Here is an 11,307-nt window from a genome sequence, read left to right on the forward strand (position 1 = left end):
CATGCAAGTAAGTCATTTGCACCTCTTTCTTCTTGTTTCAAAGGTTTGGTTTTTTTTCTCAGTGCCAGCATGGCCTGCTTGTGTATCTGATAATGGGTACCTCCTTCATCCTCTGGGCTTCAGATGATCCAGTTACCAGCTTAGGAAAGAATAATACAGAAATTTTATGGAAAAGTTTTTGTTCATCTTTGAATCTTTTTCTTTTGAAGGTTTTGTCCTTCCTTCAGAAAGCATGAAGCAGCCAGATGCTGTGCAGGATTCTGAAAGGCCTTTCTTAAATTGCTGCCAGCTCAAGAGGCCAAACTGCCCAGTGGGTAGCCACCCAGGACTCTGCCTCTGTCGGGTCCCCAGCCCAGCGCAGTCTGTATAGTTATAAAGCTTGGCAAGGCCAGCAGAGCTGCTTGGGTTTGGCATGACTCCGCAAGCTGACCCAGTGTCAGCTTGGAAGAGCAGGCAGTAAAACTGTCAGGGATTGTGTCAGCTCAGACAACCCCAGCCAACTCCCTCGGAGTAAATTCTATTTTGGTAGCATCATATATCACTAATCCTGAAGTACATTTTAACATTATGTTTTCCTTCTGCAAGGCTTTTGAATGCAATATATTCTGAAGGTAAAATGACAAGTGTATGCCAGGCTCTGTATATTGAAAAGAGGGAAGATCCTGCTGGAACAAGACATGCTGTTTGGAACAGAGGATGCTCTTAGCTACAATTTGCCTTTTCTGTAAGTGCAGAAAAGTTACACATTTGAAAAAGCTATGCCTGACTTCTGCAGATATGAGTGCAAATAGGCTAATATGTGTGCCGTGGCATAGCGCTGCATGTTTCTTGACAGTCATTTCTCAGGCTAAGTGTTGTTCCTTTCAGACATTACTTGTAGAGGTGTTGGTCCTTGATGTGCCAAGGAATCTTGGTCTGGATGGATTATCTTACATGGAGTTAGAAATTCAGCCAGAGAAGTGTTCAGAGAAAGGATCATCTGCAGCTCACTGTCTTTCCTAACCTTTTGCCCTAGGTTAGGAAACAGGGCCCTATTCCAGTAGCATGAGAAACAACTACAACAGACCTTAGAGAAGTAACTACGCAGCTCATGTTTGCCAGTGGAGGATTACAAAGCTGTTCCACTTCCCAGAGACAGTTTTCCATGAGTGGATCACTACTGAGATCTCTTACAGACACACAAGCAGGAGCCACAGCCATCCTGCCGCCCTCTCCTGAGAGGGTTGCAGTGGCAGAATGGTTTGGATATGAGGGTACGCCTGGAGCTTGGATGTTCATGTGATCACCAAGAAGTTCACAAGTAGATTTTTTCTACTTCGCAGCCACTTGTTAAGAGGGCGGGTTTGCCAGGTGCCCTTGCTGTAAAAAGGCCAGCAAATACTTGTAGAGTGAGTATTATGGGAGCACTGAGTGTTGAGAAGGAATCTCCATGGAGCTGAAGGCACTGATTAAATACAGAATATGTGGTACTTAGTAGAAGCAGGATCCTTGTCCTTTGCAGCAGTATTAAGCCAGGACCCACAGGCTGCCCTCGTGACATAGCTGCATTTAACAGAAGAGTTACTGATGATATGTGCCAATGTGTGTGACTGTTACCAGCAGGCAAAGCGGGACTGAATAGAGTGAAAATGCAAGAGCAAGTGACCCCTTCTAGGCACATGCATGATGGCTAACTACCATGTGGGCAATTAAGAGGAGGGCCACAACGTGCCCTCTATTTTGGCCTCTACAGGCCACCAGCAGCAGAACGTTGGGCCTGGGAACAGCTGTGCAACAGAGGTCTGCTTTGAGGCAAGAGGAGACGCTGCGGGTCGGGTAAAAGGGCAGGAGCAGAGCTGATGTCCACCCAAAGGGCACCAGTGTCAGAGAAACCGAGTGCAGTGCTATTTCCTTTGGCAGTGCTCCATATCTTTGCCAAGGGAAAGGATTGCAGTATCTGTAGGTTCCCGCTTTTTCAAATAGCTTTTGGCAGGGAAGGTAATACAGGAGTTTTGAGGGTTATAGAAGTTTTGAGGACTTCCTCTGTTCCTTCCCTGTGTGTGGAGGTTACCAAAGCAGCTGCAGCAGGCAAAAGTGTTCCTGTTCTCAAGGCTCTCAGGTGGCTCTTCCCCAGCAGTGCTGGATTCCCCCGTGTCAGCTCAGTGGGAGTCGGTTAAACGGATCACCCCTAAAAGGTTTAGATGCCCACAAGCTCAGACCTTGTCCTGCATCACCCCCCAGTGGAAGCAAGCAGCAGCACAGCCTGCCTTTCCTCTGCACAGCCTTGCAGGGAAGTGCCAAGCCTTAAAGGCTGCCCTTTTTTCTCCCTTTTCCTCCTGTTCTAGAACAAGGGCTAAACACCTTAGCTGCCTCTGCGTGTATGTACCTGCGCAGGGGTGGCGACTGAAAACCCACATCCAGGACTATGCCATAGGACCCAGCTCGTTCCCTCACCGCAGGAGAATCAGACTGGCGGCACCCCCCAACCTGCAAGAGCGCTGAGCCTCTTCCTGTCCCCCACCGACTGTCAGGCTCCCACACCTACCTGCCCGGCTGGCCAGTTTGGGGATGGGGGCATTTAAGTACGTAGGGGCTAGTTTGTCCTTCCTGCCAAGGTGAGGGGGTGGGAGGGATCAGACCCGAGGCCAGGCCCAAGGGTGTCTGTCAAGGTGCATCTGGCCCTGTGAAGTGGAAGCGACAACACCCCTCTTCCCTCAGTCCCCTGCTCACACACGTGCCAGCCCTGTTCCTTGTGCTCCAAATCGTCTCCCTTTCCAAAACAAGCAGAGGCTTCTTCTGTGTACAATTAACTTTATATTACAGGCCTGGGTTGCCTTCCCTCCTGCCTCCAGACCAGGACCTGCTGGTGGGCTGCAGATAGATGAATGTTCTTGCTCTTCTCTGAGCAGGGCTGAGCAGGGGCAATGTGGCAAGCATTTCTGGGACAGCTGTTAGAGCATGGGTGAGTCCTTCTTGTCTTTTAGTATTTCTGGGAGCTCTGTGGTGTCTGTGAGGAGGCTGCTTACGGCCGGAGGACTGTGGGTAGCTGGAGGGACCAGGTTCATGGCATCCAAAGGCAAGGGCAAGATGAAAGCAGCAGGTTTCTCTGCAGTAATGGAGTGCAGCGCATGGAGGTAACGGAGCTGAGCGGCCGCAGGGGCACTGGACAGGATCTCAGCTGCCATCCGCAGGGACTCAGAAGCAGCCTTTTCCCCCTCAGCAGCAATCACCTACCAAGCAGGGGAATAAAGAAGGCTTCTGTGAGGCTGGGAGTAAGGGGATGTGGACTGTTTGTTACAGAGGGAGGTTGCCACCATGAAATTCCCACGGCCAGTGTAATTATAACATTCTTGTTCTCTGAAGATCACAGCATATACTAGACCTCCTGATGCTCCCAAAAGTTTAGGAGCTCATGTCTAACTTGTTTTTACTGGGCCTATCGGTGCTCACAATTGGGCTGCAAGGGCACAGCAGAGGGTAGATCCTAGGCTAGGCTTGTGGGAGGGGTGCTGGACACCAACCTTACCCAGGCTCTTCAGCAGCTCAGTGCAAGGGATGGAGACCAGCGTGGGCTGAGCAAAGTGCAGGGTACCTGACAGGGCCCAGGGATAACCCCAGGTTTCTTTATGTGTCTTCCTGTCCTACCTGTAGGCCAGGTACCAGATCTGGCACTCCACTGGGCTGGGCTGGGCTCTTGCTGCAACTCCCCTTGATAGACACAGCTCTTGAACAGGAATTAAAGGAGACATATCTTCCCAGAGCGGTACTCTAGTGTGGCATGTCCCAGGGACCTCAAACCAGGGGTGGGAAGGGAAGGAGGAATGCTTTGGAAGGAGATGGGAGGTATTTGGAGTTGGCATACCCGCACTTTGGCCTGTCTCTGGGCCTCCGCTTCCACAGCCAGGGACTGCCGGACTTCAGCAGGCAGCTGCACGTTGTTGCTATGGTAGTAAGGGACGAGGATTAGCTGGACTCTGGGCTCTCCTGGCAGCACTGGATGGTCAGTCTGAGGCTTGGAATGGGCTCATCAGTCAGTCTCTGCAGAGCTGTTCACTCACGTTCTTTGCTCCCTGGGTGCCCTCCTTTGTGTGTCTCACTTTAGCCTTCTACCGCCATTCCCAGCCTCCTTTTCTGGGCTGGTTTTCTAATGACCAGGCTTGCATGATCACTGGGCAGCAGAGAGCCCTCTTCTCTGAGCCTTAAGTCTAAGCTTACTCTTTGTGAGACATCAGAGAATCCCCTGGGAGTCTGCTCTCAAGACAGGCACAGGAATTTCCTTCTGTTCATAGATTTACTCATTCACTGCTTGGCGTTCTCTTCCATGGCCCTCTACATGATATGCATGTCCCACCTTTCTGCATGGGCTTCTGAGTGATGAGCCCATCCCAACCAGTGCTTTGATCTAGAGTGGGGCAGAGAGGGTTTGGTGCCTGCTGCACCTCTTGGGCTACCAGAATTAGGTGCAAATTCTGCCTGCAGCAGTGGTGAAATGGTGATGAGACCCCAATTAAGGATCCTGCCCTGGCTGTCAGTGCAGGAGCAAGCAGTCTTCACATGTGGAAGTTTTACATGAGGCAGAGGCTGAAAGGGGCAGGGGAGACAAGAAGGCAAAGGGTGAGGCTCTACCCACTGCAGAATAGCTGCAGGGAGAGAGCCAAAGGCAAAGCAGGAGGAGGAGCAGGCACCAGTGAGCAGGGCAGAACAGGTACTTGCAAAGGGCCAGGGAAGCCCCCTCTACCAGCATTTCCTACCTACATTTCTGTTCTCTCCACTTTGATTCCCCAGCAGCCTGTAACTGCATCCAAAGCCACCTGTGAAGAGGAATATTTTTAGAGCATGTGGAGAGCACCAGCCCTGCCCTGGGCCCCTTACAGGGATTAAGACAGTGCAGGGACATTAATTCAAGGCAGTTAACTGCAGGACTGTAAGGCAGATTTATTAGTTTTGTGTGCTATTGTGTGAGGCCCCCAGAAGTAAAATTACTTCCCTCACTTTGCTTCTGATTTGTGTTTGCCCAACAGGTTTAGTATGATTTAACTAGTCCATACCAGTTCAAGTGTGGAACCAGTTTGGTTCCATAGGAGACATGCAGTTCCTGACTGGTATCATCATGTTCTCTGTGGCCGTGATACATGTACTGCTGCTGGAGATCCCATGTATACTGGGTTTATGGCAACTCACTCAGGCTGCAGAATACATTTCCTCTCTGGGGTGAAGCTGGGGTATCACAAAGCACTGATGAAGCTGGTCTAAAGCAGTTCCTTCATGCTCCTCACACCATACTGTCTGCTACTCACCACGACTGCCTGTGGGGCCCACACTGTATATCCTTCCCCTAAAGTGATCTGAGTCAAAAAGACAAACAAATATCTCCAATTTTTTCTGTGGAGATGCGTGTTGTTATTGTACCCTTCTGCAAACCAGTGTCTGTGATTTTGAGGGACTGATCACCTGAGCTGCTTTGTGGAGCCTCAGTTCACCCCTTGCTCTGCTGTCTCCCCTCTGTGAAAGCACCTTTATCTCCTGGCTGATGCTCTTCCTCTCCAAGAGAAGTTCAGAGAAAGCTCGATGTGCCAGGAGGCGCTTTGTGGTGGTCTGCACTAGCAGCTGGATGGAACTGGAGATACTGGTCAGGGTGGTGAGGAGGAGAGAGGCATTCTCCAACCGGTAGTAGCAGATGGCATCTATCTCCAAGGTAACCATGTCTTTGGTCACCACCTAAGCAGAAGACATTAGGGGAGATGCAGCTGGTTCTGACAACTCTAAGTAGCTCAGGAAAGCACACAATTAAGAGAATGACAAAGACTAGATGGATGGTTAGGTCTTTGTAGCTTCCACCTCTGTTACTGACTGACCTTGGGCAAACTATGTAACCTCTGGATCTCGGTTCCCTGAGCAGCATCTTTGTGTCTGTCTCCTCAGTACAGCTGCTGAGCTCAGGACTGTGAGTAGGTCATCATCCTATGCTGTGTTTCCCTGCCCATTGCTGCCTGGTCTATTCCTGTTCTAAGAGCATAGGCTGTGTCCGCAGGTGTGTGCTCGGTTATTGTATCATCAGAGGATTTGCTATATACCATGGGGCTGAGACTGGAGATGCTGCCAGACAGGGACAGTCCCACTGGCAAGGCAGCAGCACAGACAACACATCCCAAAATGACAAGAGGGGCTGTGGCTAGGGGGGTTGCAGGTTCAAGGGTTAGAAGCAATGGTTCAGCTGTCCCTGCTGCATGTGCTCCTCAGCGTGGTGGGTAAAAAAACCTGTCCAGTATCTTTGGCCCAGCCAATCCCTATGGGTGTTTGTTACCACTAAAGGATGTCAAATTGCATGGGATTAAAAGCAGTAGTTTAAAAAAAAAGAAGAAAATTCACTAGGGTGAATTTTTGGCCTTCCATCCTCTGAGGCGTTAGGATTACTTTGAGATGTTTTTTCAAAATGTTCTATGTGGGGATGAAAGCTGGAAGCATAAGATGTAATGTTAAAGAGATAAAAAAATTAATATAGAGAGGGGGTGTCAGCCATACCTGATGGAAGGGGATCTCTAGGGTTTTGAGGCGGAGGTCTATCTTGTGATATGTGTCCAGACAGGGAAGGAAAAAGAAAAGGCCTGTGGGAGGAAGAGAAAGGCAGCTGGTGATTATCAGAACTATAGCAATTACCTTTCCTGCTCTGGAGAACAGGGATGGGTTTGGCATGCAGAACTACAAAGGAACAGCAATACATAGGCTCAAATTCTGAGGCTGCTTCTGTGATGGTAAAAGCCATCTTCTAATGGCTTTTCCCAAGTTGCCTTTAAGAGGAAGGGAGCCAAGACATCCCATCTCCTGTCTAGCTCTGCCTGCTTGAAGAGCACCAACATGTGAACTTTGGTAGAGCATGAAGAAGAGGAGCAACGTGGCTGGGGGACGCTCAGTAAACACCTTACCAGGCCCTCTGGCTCTGCCAGGAAGGAGATGCCCGAGTCTGAAAACGATGGCTCTCTCATACTCCCGCACTACCTGCAGAGGGAAATAAAAGCTAGGCAGGAGAGGAAGGCGTAGGACTGGGGAAAGGGGCCTCACTGGTACAGGAGGAAGTCTCTTCTGGGAAAGCCCTGCAAAGGGAGAACTTCAGCAGGTATGAGCTCGTGGTATCACCTGTCACTGAGTCCCTCTACCCTAGTGGAGAACCTGCCCAGAACTGCTGGCTGGCATTGTGTATGAACAGCCCTCTGACAGCCTCAGATTTGGTGAGAGCAGCCCGTGTAAGACCTTCCCGGGGTTTCCAAGGATGAGGCCAGAATTCTGCTTCCTTATAGCCTGGCCAGACTTGAACCCTGAGCTAAAATTTTCCATGTTGGTTGTTTCCCTCCAAGGGAACCATGTGTGTATGTGCTCACATGTGTAAGATCTGAGCCATAATACTGACACTCGTGTTGAGAATGAGGTACATGTGAAATTTCCTGCGAAGTGGGAATCAAAATAGGCCTACTTGTAGCCATGCTATAAATCTGAGAAAAGGGGAGGAAAAGGGAAACTGCTATTAACTAGGAGATCAATCTCTTAAAATTTTAAATTCGGAACCTATTTATACTGCTGCTGCAATGCAGCCATCTCTGGGCTGGGTAGGCTGAGGGTTATGTTTGAAAGTGAATAGACTTGGAATTTGTTTTAAAAAAGAGGAACCTAAGCTCCTGCCTGCTGATTTTGCATCAGGAGTGTTTGATAGGCAGTGGTTGGACTCGTGTACCTCTCTGCTGCAGCAACATGTGGTAAAGGGTAAGTCAAAATCAATGATGAGTTGAAGAAGTGTAAATAGGGCCTTAGACCAAAAAATCTGTATGCTCATGTCTGACACATGCTGAACCAGTGAGTTACATCCACACCAGACACCAAATACTAAACCTAGAGAGGCCCCAAGGCTATTCTCACCTTCATGCAGAACCAGATAGAAATGGGGAAGGTCATTATGACGAAAAGGAAGGACAAGATGGTCAGAAGCCACTCACAGATGCTCAGACCTGGAGACTTTACACCTAGGGAGAAATCCAACATGACAGAGTTAGTATAGGACTGTTCCCAAAATACTGATAGCCTGGCAAGCGCCTGCACAGATCAGCTTCAGTGTTGCCCTTTGCCTAGACCTGGCTCTCCCTGGAGCTGGGTTGAGGAATACTCCCTGCCCCAGGTGGCCAGGAGCTGCTAGGATAGACTGACATAGCAGTAAAGCAGAGACTGATAGTCTCTGCTTTACTGTCAGAAATTGAGCCATGCTTCTCCATAGTGCCTTGACTAGAGAGCAGCCTTTACCCTGAAGACCTGCAGCTACCAAGCAGCGTTGAAAGGCTTGGAAGGGGAAAGTCGTGGCTGAGCTGGGATCCCAGAAGCTTATCTGGAACGATAAGCTAATGGTTAAGAGAAAGATTGTAAATAGGAGGTAGCTTTCAACATGCACAGCCTGAAGTGCCCTTCCCTATCAGAGTATTTCAGGTCCTTTTCGAATAGGATTTTAGTCACATCCCAGCTCCCTAATACCCTGGAACCAAGCCACTGGTGCTGCTGAAATCTCCCTGTACTCTACAGCAGTCACACCATGGTGCTGGAAGCTGACTAGGGTGGTCATCCCCAGATGACTATTACCTATCTCCCCAGAGTGCATGTGGGTCATCTTGATCCAGCTGCCCTTTGTCATGATCCTGTCTGAGGGAAAATCTGCAGGTATGGCATGCAAATAGATAAATTATTTCTGGGTCTATCTAGGCCCAGAGAGTAGACCATGTTTTCTAGCAGTGAAGTTAGCATCCGTGCATCCCTCCAATTTTTAATCCCTTCCATCCCTGCCCCTTTGCCTTTGGAGCTCTCTGCAGAGCCACCAGGTCCTGAGGGAGGTTCAGACCCTAAGAACCTGCGTGGTCATTCTAGCTCCACAATATCCCTCATTTGCTGGGATTCCTGTAATTGAGGCAGAAAGAGGCAGTTATGAAAAATTAGAGAGACAGGAGCAAGTCTGAACCTTTGTGTCACTCTACGGCAGCATATCTGCTGGCATGGAAGTGGAAAAGTGATGCTGTCTCCTGTAATAGACATCTGCGATGCCTGTGGTGATGCTGGGTCCAAAGAGGCCCAGCCATCTTGCCAAAAGACTCACAGTTCTCCCTCTTATCACAGCAGGCTGGGAATCTGCCTAATGTGTGGCCTGGAGACGAGCTGCTCTCAAAGGTTGTCTGGGAGGAGAGCTACAAGTGTGCACCTCAAGCACAGTTCTTCCTGCAGTGCAGTTCTTTGGGCTGTAAACTGGCATTGAGGCTAACTTCATCCACCTAAAGAAGGGCAAGTGAGAAAAGGAAGAGAGTAGGGCATGAACAGAACTGGGGAGCAGTGAGCTGAAGCATGAAGGATGCTGGGGATGTAACTGCTTGTTGCAAAGGTCATTGCTTTGCTAGACAGTGCTGATCAGCCTGCAGTACTGCAGAAGCTGGCCAGGAGGCTGGCTGGAGCCTCCCATATCCTGTCCTAAGGGTAACCACGTCAGTGCAAGGCGGGTGTGGTGACACTCACCATGCAGAGAGCAGAGTCATACTGTGACCATACAGGGTCGGAGAACCCATAGCTTTCCAGCCCCTTCCCTTCCATAAGCCATACCTTCCTCCTGCTGCTCGCTGTCCAGCAATGCCATTGCCTCCATTTCTTCATCAGATATCACATCGTCCACGTCCACCACTGTGGACGTGTGCACTCTGCCGTCAGTCCCTGCGGTGCTCTTGATCTCCTTTGCCTTCTCCTGCTTTGTGTCTCCCCTTCTTTTGCCAGCTTCTCTGCTGCTCTCCCTCTTCTCTTGTTTGCTCTGTGTAGCTGGGGACTCCTTGCGTCTCCTATGAGACTCTCTGGAAGAGCTCCGAGACCTCTTATCCATCCTCATCTCTGCTGAGGAGCATGCAGCTGCCTGTAGGAGTTGGATGAATTCGTGCTTGAATTTATTGCTGCAGGCAGGAAAACCAGGCAGGGGGTGAGAGAAGGGGAGGTGTCAGATCAAGAAGACTTTTTTCAAGTTTATCATAGGCGTGTCAGACATAATGGACAGTGAAATGAGCAAGCTGTTTCGCAGCTGCTCTGCTCTCATCGCACACTGCTGTGGAGAAGGGAAGGAAGGTTAGGCATGGACAGGGCGGACACCAGGAGGACATTCTGTTTGTCCTTCCTGCTTTTGGAAATACAAAACAATCATAAGTACTCAAATGATTTTTAATAGATGTTTTCTGCAAAGCTGTTGAAAAGCAACCTAAAAGTCAGACATGTGGCTCCAAAGACACATGGTGAGAGTGGCCCAAAGCAATAAACACCAGACTGAAAAACCTTCACTCATGAGACCAGTAGCTTATTCAGTGGTGTTTGGAGGGGTTGTTGTGGAGAATGGCTGTGTAAGTAGCACCTGATGCTGTTCTGCTCCTTTGAAACCCTTTGGCTGGCACAGTGGAGGGATGTAGGCAGCGAAATGTGAAGGTCACCTCACATTTTAGCAGGGGGGGAAATTAGCTGGTCCCAGTTCAGCTGTGAACTTTCCCGAATGGATGCAAAGCATGGAGGCCATTGCAGGGTTAGAGCTGTTGAATCAAAATTGATAAAAGAGTTTGTGCCTAACCGCCTTCCTAGTTTTCCACAGCAGTAGCATGGCAGAGCAAACATAGGAGCTCTTTCTTTTCGTGCCACAGAGCCTGTGGTGACATCTGTGGAAACCTCTGCAAGAAACACTTAAATTGTTTTAAGTCACTGGCTGTATTAAAGAAACCAGCACCTGGCTAGAAATCATACTACCGCAAGACAAGGCTGGAACAAAAAGCAGTGACTTCCCTGGCAATTGGGGCAGTGCTGAGCTCAGGGATCCCAGCCTCTGGTGTGGAGGAGCAGCTGGAGAGAGCTGGGAAGATGGCCAGGGAGGTGCTGCTCTTGTTTTTTCATGGATTCCTATTTTATTAGAGACTTGTGGCCCACCCAGAGTGAGGATATTGCAGGCAGGGAGGGCAGGAACACCAGCTCCCTACTTTCTCTGCTCCATCATGCTGGGTGCCTTGTCAGCAGGTCACCAGGGAAGCGATGGATGGAGAGGGTTACTGGCAGAGGAGGAAAGCTGGGTGGAAATGGGCCATAATTAAAAAATTCATACAGTGTCTGTATTTGGCTTGGAAGACCTCCAGAGACCTTTTTTACTTTTTGTTTATTGCTCAGCTGGCATGGGGCAGGGGGAGATGGTCTCCAGCTGCTGAAAGGGAAGGTGATGTTTGAAGCAGCAGCAGTAAATGGTGGCTCTGGTCTGGTTTTGGCTGGGCAGCACAGGCTCTGGTTGATTTCTTGTCA

General features: G+C 49.6%; 1 protein-coding gene across 1 annotated transcript; it reads right to left on the reverse strand.

The window, feature by feature from the left end:
• Positions 1-234: 234 nt before the first annotated feature.
• On the reverse strand, positions 235-9,925 carry NPHS2 (NPHS2 stomatin family member, podocin). The gene is made up of 8 exons (XM_075096894.1): positions 9,598-9,925; positions 7,888-7,991; positions 6,903-6,975; positions 6,502-6,584; positions 5,494-5,697; positions 4,735-4,790; positions 3,842-3,920; positions 235-3,209 (listed from the first exon to the last, which is right to left on the reverse strand). Exons 1-8 carry the CDS (start codon positions 9,872-9,874, stop codon positions 2,931-2,933), a joined length of 1,155 nt encoding a protein of 384 aa, XP_074952995.1. The 5' UTR covers positions 9,875-9,925; the 3' UTR covers positions 235-2,930.
• Between the last annotated feature and the right edge of the window lie 1,382 nt (positions 9,926-11,307).

The sequence above is a fragment of the Phalacrocorax aristotelis genome, chromosome 6 (genome assembly GCF_949628215.1).
Source record: "Phalacrocorax aristotelis chromosome 6, bGulAri2.1, whole genome shotgun sequence".
NCBI lineage: Eukaryota > Metazoa > Chordata > Aves > Suliformes > Phalacrocoracidae > Phalacrocorax > Phalacrocorax aristotelis.